At 56.2% G+C, this 17,876-nt stretch overlaps 2 protein-coding genes and 1 long non-coding RNA gene across 12 annotated transcripts; 1 reads left to right on the plus strand and 2 right to left on the minus strand.

The window, feature by feature from the left end:
- Positions 1-295: 295 nt before the first annotated feature.
- Positions 296-3,455, minus strand: C9H17orf50 (chromosome 9 C17orf50 homolog). 4 transcript variants are annotated; one of them, XM_035720922.2, is made up of 3 exons: positions 3,200-3,388; positions 1,071-1,410; positions 296-990 (listed from the first exon to the last, which is right to left on the minus strand). In XM_035720922.2, exons 1-3 carry the CDS (start codon positions 3,210-3,212, stop codon positions 762-764), a joined length of 582 nt encoding a protein of 193 aa, XP_035576815.2. In that variant the 5' UTR covers positions 3,213-3,388; the 3' UTR covers positions 296-761. The 4 variants fall into 4 exon arrangements, 1 of the variants encoding a protein (XP_035576815.2); XR_007413026.1 differs by lacking the exon at positions 296-990 and having other exon boundaries at positions 1,277-1,410; positions 2,503-3,455; XR_007413024.1 differs by lacking the exon at positions 296-990 and having other exon boundaries at positions 1,307-1,410; positions 2,026-3,455.
- Positions 3,456-5,795: 2,340 nt separating this feature from the next.
- On the minus strand, positions 5,796-12,126 carry LOC112655015 (uncharacterized). 7 transcript variants are annotated; one of them, XR_004819069.2, is made up of 6 exons: positions 11,991-12,126; positions 11,365-11,621; positions 10,446-10,571; positions 10,112-10,271; positions 9,342-9,471; positions 5,796-8,573 (listed from the first exon to the last, which is right to left on the minus strand). It is a non-coding gene; the product is annotated as an uncharacterized LOC112655015 (long non-coding RNA). The 7 variants fall into 7 exon arrangements; XR_004819067.2 differs by having other exon boundaries at positions 11,851-12,007; XR_003133510.3 differs by lacking the exon at positions 11,991-12,126 and having other exon boundaries at positions 10,112-10,213; positions 11,365-11,813.
- GAS2L2 (growth arrest specific 2 like 2) lies at positions 9,614-17,788 on the plus strand. Its single transcript, XM_025439711.3, is given in 7 exon segments — positions 9,614-10,406; positions 11,965-12,206; positions 13,226-13,333; positions 14,565-14,661; positions 15,324-15,576; positions 16,102-17,585; positions 17,588-17,788. Coding segments are annotated over 7 exon segments (2,682 nt in total). The 5' UTR covers positions 9,614-9,967; the 3' UTR covers positions 17,647-17,788.
- The last annotated feature ends 88 nt before the right edge of the window (positions 17,789-17,876 follow it).

Here is a 17,876-nt window from a genome sequence, read left to right on the forward strand (position 1 = left end):
TTCTAGGGGAAGGGGAGAAGGATCTGGCAAGACTCAGCCCTCAGCTCCCCACGGACATTGCTGGCGCTGGCCTACACTTTCTTCTCTGTGCAGGGCGGGGGAGGGGGGGACGGCCGTTGACTGCCCTTGATGCAAGTGCTTTGTTCCACCCTGGCCTGGGGAGCTGGAGGGAGGAGGCTCTCTGCCAGCTCTTTTCCCTCTGGCCTGAACCCTGGGGTGGGCAAGGAGGGTCCTTATCTGGGACCCTCAAGGGGTCACCTGGGAGCCACCTGGCTTCCACCTGGAGACACTGACATTCTGATTCAAGGTTTATTGAATGATTGGAGAGGCAGGGGTAGGTTTCCCGGCGGTGACCGAACCCAGGGGTTAGTTTCTCTAGGCGATGCCTCTGCCACCGGGCCAGAGGACCTGAACTACCCGACAGAGGACTGTGAGGCTGTGCCAGGCGACTCGAGCCAGGTGGGCGGTAGGCACTGGGTGCCGCGGGGACGGGAGCCCTCTGGAAGCGCTAATGGCAGCACACAGCTCCAGGGGATGTTGGGCCCAGCCTGGGGCGGGCGCTCGGCGACAGGCGGCGACGCCCACGGCGACCGCGGCCGGCTCGCGGGCTGGGCGGAGGCGCTGCAGGGAGGGCGGTCCGGGAAGGGGCAGTTCTGGGGAAGGTGCAGGGGGGCGCGCCGCGTCCGGGGAGAGGAGGAGGTGGCGGGGAGGCTGGGCCGGCGAGGACGGAGGGCACAGAGGCTCGCAGCGGGGCGGGGCGCTCAGGGGCCCCCGCCGGCCCCCGCGCCCCCCGCGCCCCCCGCGCCCCCCGGAGCCCGCGCCTCACGCAGATCGCGGTGCTCCAGGATGCAGTGCGCCACGTAGGCCGGGTGGCTGTGCAGGTTCCTGCACTTCTTGCAGAAAAGGATCTCGCAGCGCGCACAGCCCCCGGCGCGCGGACGCCGGCGCCGAGTCTCCAGCACGCACGGCGGCTCCGGGAGGCTCCGCTTCCTGCGCGGGGCCGGGGACGCTCAGGGCCGCGCGCGGCCGCCCTCCCCGCCGCCCGGCCCGGCCCCGGGGCGCGCCCTCACCTGTCGGCGGGGGCCCCCAGGCCGCCGAGCAGCGCTAACGGGCCGAGCCAGCCCCAGAAGCCGCTGTCCGCGCGCCGCAGCAGCGCCACCTGCTGGCTGCTGGATTCCTGGCGCAGCGGGCAGTAGGACACTGAGCCCCGCTCGCGGCCCTCGCCGCCCTCCGCCTCCCGGCCGCGCGCCTCGCCCTCCGCCGCGCTCTGCTCCCGCCGCCCCGGCGCCGCCGTCTGCTCTTCCTCCTCCTCCTCCTCCTCCTCTTCCTCCGAGCCCTCGTCTGCGGCCGCCGCCGCTTCGGTGGCCGGGGGCTCCGCCGGCTCCTTCTTCCACAAGGGGGTCTTCACTCCTGCGGGGCGGTCGGGAGGTGGGGGCAGGAGGTCAGCGCAGGCCCGTCGCCCCCGGGGAAAAGCGGGGTACCCCGACTGCTGTCCACAACCCGGCCACACCCTCCCCCCAAAAAAAATCATCCTGAAGGACAGCGTGCACGGGATGCACCAGACTAGCAGGATTCCAAAGCGAGGGTTACAGGGCATGCGGGATTTCCCGGGGGTGAGACAGGGCCTGCGGGGCTGGGCCCCGCTCCCCCAGGTTCCTACTCTTCCTCCAGGAGGATTCGGGGCAAGTCACGTCGCTTCTGTCAAGCTCCGTGTCCCCATCTGTAAAAAGTAGTGGCCACCTCAAGGGTGACTGCGAGGCAGGTAGCAGGTCGCCGCGACGTCAAGCGCCCAGCCCGGGGCTTCCAGGGGGGCAACCAACCAGATGGAGCAACAGGAGCTGGAGCCCCTAGGCTGGCTCATCACCACCTTCCTTCTAACTGGCTCGAGGGGGGGACCGAGCTCTGTGTAGGCTGTCAATAAACAGCGGGTTTGTAGGGAGAGGTTTGCATTTTGTTTTCTGCAACGTGGGTCTTGCCTGAAGGAAGCCCAGCTGTGTGGCAGGCACCTCGGATGAGCAAACCCACCTCTGGCTCACATACACACACACCAACCACCATCACCACCACCATGGGCAGACCGGTTAGGAAAAGGCTGCCCTAGGAGTGAGCCAATTAGGAAAAGATGTCTCTTCTTCCTTCCAGGCTTGACCTCAATGGCCGGCTGCATTTCAGCCACCAATGTCCCTCCGGCTGGAGCCTTCGTGGATGGCACAAACTCCATAACTCAAAACTTGAGTTCTGGCAGGCAGGACGTTCCTGGGCTGCCATGCAAAGTAACCTGGCCTCGCCTAGGCCACCTCCCGCCTGGCACCACCTTGTGTCTGTCCTGCTCTCTGCTGCGTCTGGAGAGCTAGACTCCCAAGGAAAAGCAGGAGGGATGAGGGCAGCGAAGACACAAATGTGGTTTGCCCTGGAAAGGTCAAGAGAATTCCTATCATTTCCTGCCCATCCCGTTTAAAGAGGATGGGGACAAAGAATGGTGAAATTAGTGTTCCAGCTCACTTGTACTGGGCACCAACGGTATGCAGTCACTGTGCTAAACTCTTCATACATTGTGCCGCTTCATCTTCACAGGCACCTCAGGTAGGGGCGAGGGACGTAACCAAGGGGCCTCTGAATTTCATCCAAGATTTATGAAACCTTTCCAAAAAGGTTGTTTCAAAGATGTTGCTGATGCTGAAAATCCAGGGTCCACTGCACCCTTCATTGGGAAACCACACGAAGGAGCCTCTTGGTTGTGAAAGGCCAGACTTAGCGCCCAGCCAGAAAAGGGATGCCGCAAATTTTCGGGAGAAATGGGACTAGGAAACGAAGTTAGAAGGGAAGGTTGGGACTTTGGGTGCCAGGCTACGGAGTTAGGATTTTGTCTTTCAGGAGTGGGGAGCCACTGAACATTCTGATGGAGGGACGTGCTCAGAGTTGTGTCTCAGGATGGTCTGTCGCAGGACAGAGGGAGACCCACTGTGGTCCTGGCCGGAGAAGACAAAGGTCCAAACAGCTGCAGGTGAAGATGAGCAGATGTCCAGAATATTCAGGAAAGAGAGGAGAGGGCTTGTACAAGTAACTGAGGAGAGGCCCGACTTCTGCCCTCAGGCTGCCATGGTGACGGGTGAGCTGGTCCACACCGGGTTTGCATCCACATCTGACACAAGTCAATGGTCCTGTCCTCAGTCCCCACCCTGCCTCCAGCCCCACTCACCATGCTTATCCATTCCTTTCAAGGCTGTGCTGCCCTCTTTCCCCTGACCAGGGACTGGAATGAGCCACGTCCCACAATGCAGAGAACTTTGATCTCTCAGGCCTCTGTTGGATCACAGGGGGTGGGGCTAGAACTTTACCTGCCCTTAGGGCTCCACCCAGGAATAGCTGCCTTTTCTAGAGCCACCAAGACCGTCTCCCTACCTTTCCTCTTGGCTAGGCATTAAAGGGGAGAGAGGGGGTGGCTTTGGTTGCCAGTAGACTGGGTTCAATTCTCAGCTTTACTGCAGAAATGTAAGAGCTATGAGACCTTCAGCAAGCTGTGTTGACCTTGCTCTTCATCTGTAAAGTGGAGCTAGTCACACAGTCTGAGACTTCATCTGGCCTACAGAAAGCTTTCCCAGCATGATGTTTACTTGCATCATTATGTTCCCCCTCCTTTCTGTCTTCTCTCAATCCTTCCTCACCCGGGCTCCCCATTCCTCTTCCAGCTCACTGCCTTAGCTCCAAGACACCAAGGATATGCCTCTAAGTCCAGTAGGAAGCAGGGCCCAGGCAAGAGCCGGTGTCGCTCCCAGAAGTCATGGATGTGTGTGAGAGAACTGGGGCTGGGGGAAAGGATAAAATCATGGAGCCCCAGCAAAATCCCTTATTTCCCCAGCTTTAACAGTGGCATGTGTTGGCAGAGACAGGGCTCTGAAGATGCAAAGCCAGCTCCGCACAGCCTCCATCTCATGGGGAAAAATGACTCAGTTGCCATCCAAGTCTGAGGGTAGAGGGAAGTGGGGTCTCTTCCTTAGGTGTCCCCTATCTCCCTCTGCCTGTGTCTCTGCCTCTCTCTCTCTCTCTGTGACTATCATAAATAAATAAAAATTTAAAAAAAATTAAAAAAAATCCCTGGGTGGCGCAGCGGTTTGGTGCCTGCCTTTGGCCCAGGGCGCAATCCTGGAGACCCGGGATCAAATCCCATGTTGGGCTCCCGGTGCATGGAGCCTGCTTCTCCCTCTGCCTGTGTCTCTGCCTCTCTCTCTCTCTCTCTCTCTGTGACTATCACAAATAAATAAAAATTAAAAAAAGAAAAAACTTAGGTGTCCCCTAGTTGGTGGAGGCCGGGGTGGTGGTGCGTGTAGAACAAGGAGCACAGAACAGCTCTCAGGGAATCTCCAGGTCACATGGGAGCCACCCTGTCAAGAACTGTAACATGTCCGAAATTTTACTCTTCTTGCGTGCTAGCTTATTAGCTTGCCGGGGTGTCATGGGTGTGCCAAAGAACAGGAGACTCCTGGATCAGAAACAAAGGACTTGATTCTTCATGGCACAGCAGCAGCAGCAGCAGCAAATCCACATCAGCACCGCCTGCCCATTGGCCCCTGGCTGCCATCAGGATGGGAGAGGGGCCTGTGAATGCCTGCCTGCGTGTAGTGGGGTGGGAGGCGGGGCGATTTGCATTATAAGAGACGCTCTCAGTTTAGGAACACACATCTTTTATAATGGGCAGTAAACAAACCTGCTCTTTGCTCCAGAAGGAGCCACAATCACTTTCCTCCAAGGATGTTCTTCCCTATATAAACACCCTGGAAAAGTCAGTGCCTCTATTTACTTGACAAGCAGAAATGCAAAAGACTCATGGAGAATTATCTGTCTGCAAACAAACCCATTTTCCTTACATCTACTCAAAGAGCTTGGAGCCACTATGGCTCTGGATGGCAATTCTAAAGTTCACTCTGGCTAATTTAAAGAGAAAGGATGGTGGGAGCCAACCGAACGGCCAGAAGACTTGGCAGGTGGACAGGAATGGTAGAAAGCTGGTGATTGTAGACACAGCCAAGGTCCACCACAAGAACCATCCAGTTAAGAAACCACTGCAGGGGGCCACCCCTGGTCACTGGCACTGTGAACAACCCTCTTGAGTCACTACCTAGGATTTAATGTCCCATCCAAACCACTGAGCCTGGGTTGTGGCTTTTAGGGAGGATCCCACCAAGAACCACAAAAGGGTATTCCTCTGGTCTGGTCATTCATCTCACCGTGCCTCTCCCACTTTGATCTGCCCAAAAGCCCTTTGTCATCCTTAGGGTGTTTATTTGTTCTTTTTTTGTTTTTTTTCCATTCACTCTTTTCAGGGATATTTTGGGTTTTGTGGACCTTCATTAAAAGTTGGGTTGTTGGGGATCCCTGGGTGGCTCAGCAGTTTAGCACCTGCCTTCGGCTCAGGGCATGATCCTGGAGTCCTGGGATCGAGTCCCACATTGGGCTCCCTGCATGGAGCCTGCTTCTCCCTCTGCCTGTGTCTCTGCCTCTCTCTCTCCCTCTCTGTTTCTCATGAATAAATAAATAGAATCTTAAAAAAAAAAAAAAGTTGGGTTGTCTTAACAAACAATACCAGCATGAAACCACATTGGAAATTGATCACAAAGTAGTAAACACTGTCTGCAGTGAAAGCACGAGAACAGGTAATCCTACCACACCAGGAACATGCCTCCTGCTCTCAGATGCCACTTTGGAAGACTCCTTGAAAGGAGAGAAATTTTACTGATAATAAGCATGAATTCAGACGTGATTGGATTTGTATTCAAAAGAAACTGCTTAAAACCAGAAGAGAATGAGTTACATTTTATTGGCTATACAAGCATTATTTTCTACCATTCACAGAAATCTAGAGAACAAAATGAGATCAAGTGTCAAAAGTTATCTTTTTTTTTTTAAAGTAGCCTCCATTCTGAGCCTGGAACCCAACATGGGGCTTGAACTCACAACCCTGAGATCAAGACTTGATCTGAGATCAAGAGTCAGATGCTTAACTGACTGAGCCACCCGGGTGCCCCTAAAGCTATAATTTTTGTACTTTTTTAGATTTTAATTTGTAAATTAATAGTGCATACAGCTCATTAACTTGTAATAACCAGGTATAATACAGAGATGCTGTATTCATTTTAGTTGAGCAATAGTTAAGTTACAAGAAGAAATACCTGATATCATGGTATATAAGGGCTCCCAAGTGGGAGTATATATAACAAGACTTCATATAAAATGAATGGGGCCTCTTACTCTTTAAACATCATGTCAGTTAGGATATATTTAATTGCTGGAATATGAGAGTGGCCCAATAATAATGGCTGAAACCTTATAAAATGTATTAGTTCACTTAAGAAGTCTGAGGTTGGAGGCTCCAGGATTGGTTCAGCTTGAAGAGGTTGTTAGGGACCCAGGCATCTCTTCATATTTCCCTTCTGCCTTCTTTGTCTTTCTTCTTGGTTGCAAAATAGCTGCTGCAGCTCCAAGCATCGTGTCCTGGTGCAACCATGACCAAAGCAGAAAGTCTCCACAGTCCAGGGACTTCTTAGAAGCCCTCCAGCAGACTTCTCTTTGAGACTCACTGGATAGACACAAGATACACACCCATCCTAAACCAATCATTTAAGAAAAGAAATAGGATGGCTAAGATTGACCTAGCTTGGCTGTAATTGGTACCTGTAGGACTCTTGGAGTATAGCTATAAAACAACTTTTTTTTTTTTTTTTTTTTGGCCTCCAATAGTCCCCTTAAACCTGCTCAAGGGGAAGAAAGCTTCTTTCCCTTGTCCCTTAAGGACAGTTCAGACAGGTCTTATGACTTGTTCAGAGAACTCCCAGGCCATGGAAAAGCAGTCACTGTAGTCACTGAAAGTTGATACAATGTTACATCTCCATGGAAGGTTGGGCCTTCCATGACTGGTAGCAACAATGTGATGGGGTGACAGGTGGAAGACATGGTCGGGTCCTTCCTCCCTCTTGCTCTGCCTCTCCTTCCTTCTCCACTGACCAACCACTGGTGTTTGCCTTTCCTGCCCCAATCCAGGCAGTCCCTTGGATCTAGGAGGATAAACTGGATTCTGGGGGTCACTCATCCCCCCGCCCTGCACACCTAGGAATCCACTGGTCCACTGCCAGCTCCCCCTCTACTGAGGTCTTCCCCTCTACTGACCCTGTCCCTGGCCGAGTGGCACACAGGAGCACTCACCCATCCTCTGTTCCACCTATGAGAAGACTGCTTCCTGATTCCAGTGCAGCCCTCTCTTTAGTCCCCACTATGGAGCAGCTAGCCAGCCTACAGTTTGCATTTTCGATGTCCCACACCGGAGTCAGACTTCAGGTCACTGAGTCTCCCTAGTGATTGGGGATAAACGTCTAGTTCTATGATAGGTCCTGTGCCTCTCTCCGCTTCTCCCCTTGTTTGGTGGGAGAGGAGAGAGATGGTGACAGGCATTAGTTTCCTGTTGCTGCTGTAACAAAGTACCACCAAATGCAGTGGCTTAAAACAACAGTTATTCTTTTGCAGTTCTAAAGGTCAGAAGTCTGAAATGAACTTCACAGGAATAAAATCGAGGTATTGGCAGGGCTGACTCTTTCTGGAGACTCCACGGGAGAATCTGCTCCTTGTTTCTTCCAACTTCTAGAGGCTGCAGGGTGCCTGGCTCGTGGCGCACTCAGTCTGCTTCAGCTGTCACATCTCCTAATCTGTGCTCAGACCACCCTCTGCCCCACACCTGTGATTACATTTAAGGTCCACCTGGACAATCTGGAGTATCTCCCCATCTCGAGATCCTTAACCACATCTGCAAAGTCCCTTTTGCCACATAAGGTGCCATTTATGGGTTCTGGGCATTAGGACGCAGCTGTCTCTGGGGCCATCATTTGGCCTGTCATGAGAGGCACAGCACAGCTACAATTCTAAGTCCTCTCCTGCCCTGCAACAACCTAACTCTTGACGTACTCTAGTGAGAGAGAGACCTGAGAGTCAAGTGACAGCTTTTGGATACTGCTTCCATAAGTCTGCATAGAGTCTTGTTCCTTTTTTGGTTTGCTGCTTCCACAGCATCTTGGAGGCTCAACAGAAACCTCAACCTTAGCTCTGCTGTGATTGACGTGAACCTATTGCAGTTCCTCTTCTGGGGACTGGGCCCATCTTCCCCAGTTTCAGGGAAGCTCACCCTACTACCTGAACGTAATAGGATTTTATTAGCTTGCAAGAAAAAAGAACTAGCTCTTCTGTACTGGGATAGGAAAGCTCCCAGTGATCCCTGGATCCCAGTATTCGTGTTCGTACTGCCCTCCCTCGTGAAGTGAGGCCGACCCGGGTGACAATAGGATATTGTGGATATGACAGTGTGACTTTCCAGGCTGGGTAATGATGACAGCGTGGCTTCTGTCTTGCTCTCTCACCCTGGGGAAGACTGGATGCCACTTGGCCAGGACACCCAAGAACCCTATGGAGAGGTCTGCATCGGAAGGAAGCAAGGCCTTCTGCCCTCTTCAATTTTCTTGTTCCCTCATCCATGAAATGGACATAAGAATCACGGTCTTGATGCCTTTCAAAAATAATTGAAAGAAAATCACCTTCTCAAAGGTAAAGAAAAGTACAGCATGATCTGGGTGTCCATTTCCTCTCTGCCTCATACCCTAGCTCTTCCTGCCATTCCCTGGATGATGCCAAGCACGTCCCTGCTTGGAGGTTTGGCACTGACTGCTCCCTCTACCCGAGTACCTTCCCCCGGATACCTGCTTGGCTTGCTTCCGCATTTCTCTCAGGCCTCCGTTCAAATATCACCACATCAGTGAGGCCTTCCCTTGACCACCTCACATAAAATTCCACACACTGTCCCATCTCCCTTAGTGCTATCACCATCTGACTTACTGGAGATGTATGTGTTGTCACCCGTCACCCAATCCCCACTAACATGTGTGCAGCCTCCATGAGGTCAGGCGCCTCACCTATTGCTCGATCTCTGATCTTTGGGCCTATAACAGTGCCTGGCACATAGGAGATCCTTACAGATATTTAATAAAGGAATGCATTGTGGCGGCCAGGGTGAGGTACTGCAGTTGACAGCCCACTCTAGAGGAATCCTGTGGTTCGTGGTTCGAGTGGGGGACGGAGCAGCTTCTCACAGGACATGAGGATTATGGGGCCTAAACAGGGCTGTGGGAGAATCAGCGAGAGCTGGGACCCACCCAGTCCCGAGTGTGAGTGTGCCCAGGACTTTCCACCTACATCATTCCTTTACTCTCCACAGCACCCCATAGGTAGACATCATTCCCATTTTACAGTTGAGGAAAATAAGGCACAGAGAGGCGAGGTAGCATATGCAAGTAACAGAAGGATACAGAGAAGGGTCCAGGCTGAAGTCAGGTGTTCAGCTCTACCGCTGTGTCTCTTTCATCCCCTTACAGTGCTCACTAAATACCGAGGGGCTCAGCAACCTTTGGCCCTGCTTTTCTCCCTGGAAGCCGCGCCCTACAAGCAGGGGAGAGAAGCCAGCCCGGGTCTGTCCTCCGGCTCCATGAGGTCCCAGGGCGGGCTCTGCGGGGCAGTCCTTGGCTGGCTGCCTCCAAGGGCTAACGGGGAGTGTTTGTAGCAGCCCCGTCTCCTAGGAGAGGAGGGGAAAGCAGAGTGGAGAGGCTGACAGCAGGGCTAACTGCTGGCCGCTGGGGGGTGGGGGGCAGCCAGCTGGACCGGTCTAGAACTAGGGGAGAGAGAGCACTGTCCTCACTGTCCATCTGTCCTGGGAGGTAGAGAACTCTGGGCAAACTGGGCAGCCCAAGAGTGAGGTCACTGCAGGGCCACCAAGTAGGGAAAGTTCTGGCAGGCACTGAGGAATGTGGGGGTGGCGGGGCCAGGCTGAAGCCAGCTGCAAGTAGCAGAGCCGGAAGTCCTGGGTGCTGGGAGAGGGGAAGGGGAACCTCTGAGTCAGGGAGAACCAGCCGAGGCCCAGCAGGTAGCCAGAGTGAAGATGCAGCACCGGGAGACGGGGGGCACCCACCCCCTCCCTGCTGAGGGTCCGACCATGCCCCAGCCTGGGGGATGTAGGAGGAGGCCTGGGACCCTGGGGCCACCGGTGCGCAGCATCCGGCCCTTTAAGTCCAGCGAGCAGTACCTGGAAGCCATGAAGGAGGACCTGGCCGAGTGGCTTCGGGATCTCTACGGGCTGGACATCGACGCGGCCAACTTCCTGCAGGTCCTGGAGACAGGCCTGGTGCTGTGCCGGCACGCCAATGCCATCACTGAGGCTGCCCTGGCCTTCCTGACTGAGGCACCTGCTCGAGCCCAGAGGATTCCCCTGCCTCGGGCTGGGGTTTCCTGCAATGGGGCCGCCCAGCCGGGCACCTTCCAGGCCCGGGACAACGTCTCCAACTTCATCCAGTGGTGTCGAAAGGAGATGGGCATCCAAGGTAACCACCCTGCACCCCCTCCCCAGGCCCTTATCTTACCAGACATCCACTTCCTCTCTGAGGCTCAGGCTGCATTGGAAGTCAGGAGCCAGGATCCTCTTTCCTCTTTGGCTTTTGGCCAGCTCCCCTCTTTTCGTGCCTCAGTTTCCCCATCACACAGTAGATCTTCAATAAATACATGTGTTGATTGAATAAGTCATTCATTCAACAAACATACATTTAGTCCCTGTCTCTATCCCTAGCCCAGCACAAAGGACCCAGAGGACTGAGACCCAGTGCCCAAAAAGTCCATGGTCTAGGAAGAGAAACAGATGAATAGAGACACAAATTACAGCCCAAAGTGCTCAAAACCCCCCAAAAGAAGTGTATGTGTTGAGGAGCCAGGGGAGGAAACAGGTGGAAAGTGGAGGCGAAGAAAGGCCACTCAGAGGAGGGAGATTTGAACTGAGTCCTGGGGAACAAATAGACATTTGGGGAAAGGGGATTCTAGGCAGGGCACAGCAGGGGCGAAGGCACAGAGAAGATACTGTGTTTGGACAACTAGGAGAAGCCAGAGTGGGTGAAGACACAGGGCTACAGGGTGTGGAGCGAGGATGGGGAGGCAGGCAAGTGGACATTAGGGAGGAGCCAGCTGTGCTGAGGCTTGTGAGGCACAGGGGAGTGCAGGCCAGGGCCCCTCATCTCCTAGGCCACTGAGCCTGGCTCCCACCCTGGTGCAGCTGGAGGAGGAGACTGAGGAGGAGACCGACCTGAGGAGGAGCTGTGGCAGGAGCTGGCCCTGCCCCCCCCCCAAGGTCCCTCATCTCTGAGGCTTAATGTGATGAAGCTGGGTGTTGTGCCATCCTCCAGACCAAAGGGTGTGTGGGGTGTAGCAGAGGCAAGAGTCAGGCCCGGCTGCTGGCTGGTGGCAAGGCAGTGCAGAGCAGGCTTGGAAGGTGGAGAAAAGCTAGCATCTTACCCAGCACTCCCCTTGTAGCCAGATCTTGTCTGCAGACACTTAACTGTCTTCACAGCAACCAGATGAAATAGTCTACACCCCACTTTACGGAGTAGGAGACTGAGGCTCAGGGAGTAGTCCAAGGACACACAGCTGCTGGGTGGGAGCATCGGGACCCTAAATCAGGCAGTCAGTCTCCAGAGCCTGTACTCAACCTTGCCTGGGTATCTGTGGGCTGAGGGTGGAGTTCCAGAAGTCCGCTGGATATTGGAGGTGAGCTGTGTGGGTGGGAAGCAGAACAAACTGCTTCTTACTGCTAGACCCGTATTGTCGGGCTCCTCTGCTTGGCTGTGTCACCTCTTCCCACTCCACCCTGTCTTGTTAGACGGGCCACCTAGTCTGCACCCTGTCTGCACGAGTCTGTTCAGGCCCCTCCTAGGGGCTGGCCTGACTCCCAGATCCGGCGATCCCAGCCACCTCTCCCACCCCCCACCCCCCCCCCCGCACCAGTGCTCCACCCGGGGCCAGGGATGACCCCAGGGCTCTCCCAGCTGCTCGGTTGGGCGCAGGTCAGCAGGGGGCTCAGGATGCCTGCCCCCCTTCCCCGCCTCCGCTTGCCAGAGGTGGTGATGTTCGAGACCGAGGACCTGGTGCGACGCAAGAACGTGAAGAACGTGGTGCTGTGCTTGCTGGAGCTGGGCCGCCGAGCCTGGCGCTTCGGCGTGGCGGCGCCCACCCTGGTGCGGCTGGAGGAGGAGATCGACGAGGAGCTGCGGCAGGAGCTGGCCCTGCCCCCGCCGGACCCCCCGCCGCCCGAGCCCCCAGCGCGGCGGCCCTGTCACTTCCGCCACCTGGACCAGCTGGTGAGGGGCTCCGGACGCGCCCCCCAGCACCGCCCCAAGCCCCGGCCCCGCCCCAAGCCCCGGCCCCGCCCCTCCAGCCCCGGCCCCGCCCCTCCAGCCCCGGCCCCGCCCCCTCCAGCCCCGACCCCGCCCCTCCAGCCCCGGCCCCGCCCCTCCACCCCGGCCCCGCCCCCTCCAGCCCCGGCCCCGCCCCCCCAGCCCCCGCGCCGATCGGAGCCACCCCCTTCTGCAGCCCCGCCCCCACCCTGCCCGACTTCTCGGTGCGGCTTGGGCTTGGATTGAGCCGTGTTCCAGGGCGAGGCTCAATCCTCCTCACAGGCCGTCCCAGCGGAGCTGCTCACCACGTTTCTATTACAACCCCGCGCCCTAGACCTGTCTCGTGGGGGCCCCGCGGGAGGGCTTTTGGGCCCACAGCCCCTGGCACCCTCCCTGACACCTCAGGTCAATCCTAGTTCCACTGCGCCGCCGCTCTGTGACTTGGGGCACATTACCGAACCTCTCTGGCCTCAGTTCCCGTATCCGTAGCGTGGAGGTGCGGCAGCCCCTACGTTCTGTGGCTGCCGAGTATTAACCCGGCCAGCGCCTGGGAGGTGCTCGAGCAGGCCTGGCACGGAGGCGGCGCTCGCACTGGGATGAACTCGTTTCTACTCCCCGGGAGTCGAGCTCAGGGCGGTTTCTTAACTTGCCCAAGGCCTATGGTGCCGCGGAGGCAGGACTCCAGCCGAAGCCTGTCGGAGTCCAAGGCCCACCTTCTTCATCAGTACACCCCACTGCCTCCGTCAGCTCACCCCCCAACAAGGGCCCTGGACTCTAGGGGACCACCCAAGGTCTTGTTCTCACTGGGTCATTAAGAGTCTTCGGCACTTGCTTCTCAGCCTCCACCGGGACCTCAGCAGAAGGCTGGAGGCTGGCTCTAGGGACAGGCAGGCTCCCCCTCATTGGGTTTGACCCAGGGTGGGGGGTACGGAGCTTGGGCACCTGCACAGAGAGAGGGCTGAGCCCCTTGTCACTGCCCACAGGTTCAGAGCCTCGTGAGTCACTGCACGTGCCCAGTTCAGTTCTCCATGATCAAAGTGTCTGAGGGGAAGTACCGTGTGGGGGACTCCAACACCCTCATCTTCATCCGGGTAAGTCTGCGGTGGGGAGTAGGGGCGTCCCCAGGATCTGCAGAATAGGGTTGCCTTTTACGGGACCTTGCCCAGGTGTCACCATTCACCCCAACTTATCGGGCCTTGGGGCTTTCTAGCTCTCCCGTGAGGAATTCCCAGAAGATCGTTGGCAAAGTTGGCAGTCCCATCCCCTCCTCCCATTAGGGCAGCCAGAACACTGCCCCCATCTACTCCACCTTAGCCTAGCGCAGAGGGGTGTCCAGGCAGAAATAGAGTGTGAAGGCTACTCCTGAATTTCCTTTGCCTCCACTCCACCCACATGCTTGAGACCCCAAGTTTGTGTTCAGTGCTCAGCCCTGGCCACATGGGCGCATAGTCCACCTTCCACATGCCTGGCTTGGTAGTGAGCAGCACTATAGGTCTAAGATGTGCCTCTCACTACCTGCCCCCTCGTACTTGGCCCAGATTGTACCCAGAGGCTTAGCCAGCAGCTCATGGGCATGGCCAAGCCCTCTCCTTGATCACAGGCCATACCTGGGGGCGGAGCTCCCTGGGTCCTCACCCAAACCCTGAGCCAACAGCTCTGTGAAGTAGGGAGGGACAAGGAATTTCAACTGAGGAAATGGAAGCCTGGAGAGACTGTGACCTGCCTCCGGAATCCCAGAGTGGAGGTGACAGCACTCCTAGGATTCCTGCAAAGCCAGGGCCACTTTTTTTTTTTTTTTTTTTGAGAGAGAACAGGGAGTGGGGGAGTGGGAGGGGGCAGTGTGCACAGGAGGAGAATCCCAAGCCGACTCCGAAGTCAACACAGGTTCAGTCTTACAACCCTGAGATGGTGACTTGAGCCAAAATCAAGAGTCAGATGCTCAATCGACTGAGCCACCCAGGCGCCCCTGGGCCACGTTTCTGATACTGCATGTGCAGGTGAAAATCCCTTTACAGTGAAGGGAGAGAAGAGAGTGCTCTGGCATCAGGCTGCACAGTGCTTGTGTGATCCCTTGTCTAGTTGTGAGGCAACTCTGTTTGTCAGCCTGGCCGCCACCTTCGACAACATGTGCTATCCGATGCTAGTTGTGGAGGAGAGGCAGGCTGCAAAATACACCCCTCCCCCAACAATACACCCGTGCAAGGAGTACCTACCTATGTGCTCACGTGTGCATGGATGGGAGTGCCGTGGAAAACTGCAGGCTGCTCCAGGAAGAAGGGACACTCTCCATCCCACCCTCAACCTCATCCTTGCCCCCTACAGATCCTCAGGACCCACGTGATGGTGCGTGTGGGAGGAGGCTGGGACACTCTCAGCCATTATCTGGACAAACATGACCCCTGCCGGTGCACGTCCCTCTGTGAGTCCTGAGAGTCCCTTCCCCATGGCTCTGGGTCAGGAGGCCAGAAGCAGAGGTAGGAGGCAGGTCTGATCTCCAGGGGCAAGAAGTATGTGGGGATGGAGGAAGAAAGATACTATAGAAGGTACTGGTGCAAAAAAGAAAAAAAAAAAAAAAAAAAAAAAAACGAAGAAGAAGGTACCGGCATGATGCCCTCAGAAGCCTGAAGGAAGCCATGTAGCCATTGTGCAATACCAATTACAGCCACAAGATTACGCCAAACACACAGAATCAGCATGGGTCAGGGTGCCTCTGGGCAGGGTCTTCGTTCTGGCTCTAATGTCCATAGTAGTGCCACCAAGTATGACTTGGAGGGGTCTTTAGTCCTCTCATAATCTCTGTTAGCATCTCAAGCTACCCCAAATAAGCATGCAATCTAAGTAGAAGATGTGAACTTGCAATGCAAGTGAAGTGCAGCCTTAAATGAGTCTCCACGCGGGGCCCTCTGATCAGATTTCATCCCCTGAGCCACTATGAGGAAGTTCTGGTACTGCCACTGTAGGTCCTACCATCTCTAATGAGGGTTTGGGGCATGAGACAGCTAGGGGAGGACAACACTGGGCCCCATCGGCAGGAATTTAACCCTTTCCTCTCGCCTCTCTCTGGGGGGGCTATGTTGGTAGCACACAAGACGGGTAGTTTCCAGAAGCCTCCTGCCACACTGGTGCAGCACGAAGTGAGGGTGCAGGATGGGCCCTCGCAGCCCCAACCTTGGATGACTATCAGCCGTTCCCAGAGCCCGCTGCCCCCTGTGGACTGGAAGACATACACCTCTTCAGGCCGGAAGCTGAGGCCCCCCACCTCCTCCTCCCCTAGAGCACACAGTGAACGGGGAGCAGATGCAGGAGTCCCCAGACACACAGCACCATTCCTGAGGTACAAGGGGGAGGGGCAGAGCAGGGTCTCTTTCTTCTTTGGAATCCACCTTCTCAGAGGCCGCCCCACCCTAAGAGAAGCAGGTGTCCTGGCAGTGCTCCTGCCCCAGGTGTTCAGAACCAAAACGACACACATGCATGGGAGGTGCATGGGGATCATCCAGCTTTTTCATATGCCTTCCCATTTCACAGTTGAAGAAGCTGAGGCCCATAAAGGCCCATAATGATTTCCCAAGGACTTTCTGCCATTTCACAGTAAAACAGACGGGTGACCCGTAGCTCTGGGACCTGAAGTAACCCAGCGTCCAAACCAGGCTTCTATCTGCTACACAGGGAATGAGACAGAGTAAACATAAACAGCATCTGTCATAAGGAGGACTCGGGCAGGCACAGAGGGACAAGGGAGCACCTATTACATTCAGCACGAAGCCTGGCCCTCTTGGTGTGGCTGGGGAGAGGTCATCCCTTCCCAGAGCCAGGAGACTGCACTAGATGATCCTTCCAGCCTTGTGATTCTCTCTTTTAGGTGCCAGGAGAAGCCACCCACCCCATCTTGGAGGCAGCTGCCAGCTGGGGACAGCCCACCCAGCCCCCAATCTTTACCCCCCAGTGGGGGCCGAGACCCACAGTGCACCTCCTCAGGGAAGAGGGAGGAGAGATACTCGTCTGAACATCCTAGAGGAAGGACTCCCACATCTTGGATTCACGAGGAGACAGACAGCCAGGGAAGTTACACCAGGGCCCCCACCCCCCAGAGATTCCAAGCCCCCAAAACCACTGCCAAAAGGACACCAGCAAGAGGACTATCTCCACTGCCTCGTTCCTCCAGCCCAGCTAGGCCCATGAGCCTCAGGCCACCAACCAGGGGTGAGGCCGAGGGTGCTTCTTTCCAGCCCAGGAAGCCAGCAGCTGTCCAATCTCTGTCCCCTGTTAAAGGGCCCACCAAGATCCCTGTCAGGCCTCCCCCTGCCCGCCCCCCCACTCCAGGAAGCAGCTTTCCAGGTATTGCAAGTGGAGGTCCTATGACAGAATTGGGGAGTGGCCCCATTCCAAGGGCTGTCACTGGGGACCTGGCTGGGTGTAGACAAGGGGACTTCTCTGTGGATGCAAGACAAGGGGACCAGAAGCTGGACACCCAGGTAACAGCAAAAGCTGGGGAGCCCGGGGGCCTGGGCCCACAGGAGTGGGAGAGGCGATATCCTCCCCTTCCCCTGGGTGGAACCAAGGATCAAGCTATCTACCATAGTCCCGAGGAGGAGCTTTTGACCAACATGAAGCTGCTAGAGGTGGCGGGTGCCTGCCCCCAGGGCACAGGGTCTGGAGTGGAGTCTCCAGAAGTCATCCCTCGAAGTGGAGTCTATGTCCCCAGCCTAGGTGGGCGGTGGCCTGAGCCTGGGGGTCCTTATGACAAAGTCATCCAAGAACTGGCTCAGGGACCCCCGCCCCTCCTTAAAGTGGACGTGGGAGCCTGGAAGTTAGCCTCTACGGGTTCCCCTAAACTAGCTGCCACAACAGACTCAGGAAGCCCAAAAGGGAAAGTGGGAGCCAGAGAGCTCAGTGGGGCAAAGGTAAAGGTGAACCTGAGTGCCAAGGAGACCAGGATGAAGAAGGTACCAGGTCAAGGAAGACAGGACTGCTTAGCCCCTACTGTGTCTGCTAGCCTGGAAGCCCCCACACCTTCACCCTCAGACCCCAATTCTGACAAAACCCAGGCATGTCCAGGCAAGGGCAAGAGAACACTCCGGAAGCCCCAGAGAGTTCCATCCATCTACAAGCTGAAGCTGAGGCCCAGAATCCGGCCCCGGAGAGACCACAGGCCTGGGAAACAGCCTTCACGCATCCCCAAGCCATTGGCCTACTTCCCCCTGGGTGCCAGGGCACCCCCCAGCGGCAGGCTGGTGAGAGCAGCATTGGGCAAGGCAGCCCCGGTGGCTGGAACCTCAGCAGGGGAAGAGGAGGAAGGAAAGAAGAGGAAAGAACCGGCTGCCCCACTGAAGAGCAGTCCCCAGCCTTTGGTCTCCAGCAGTGGGATCAAGCTCAACTCCCACCAGAGGAGGAGTCCTGGGTCTGAGGAGGAGGCTTCTCAGCCCCAAGCCTGTGAGTCTGGGGGAGAAGGGGAAGTGAAAAGGATGCCATGTGTCTACTGGACTCCCAGCTACAGGAAGAGCTCTCTCCAGGGCCATGGTGGGGGTGAGGGTGTGGGTGGGGGCAGAAGACAAATACAGGTTCAGTCTGCTTCTCAGGCAAAGGGGCAACCCTTCACTCCCACTCCAACTCTATGGCCACCCGGGCCACCTTAGG

Source organism: Canis lupus, chromosome 9 (genome assembly GCF_003254725.2).
Source record: "Canis lupus dingo isolate Sandy chromosome 9, ASM325472v2, whole genome shotgun sequence".
Taxonomy (NCBI): Eukaryota; Metazoa; Chordata; class Mammalia; order Carnivora; family Canidae; genus Canis; species Canis lupus.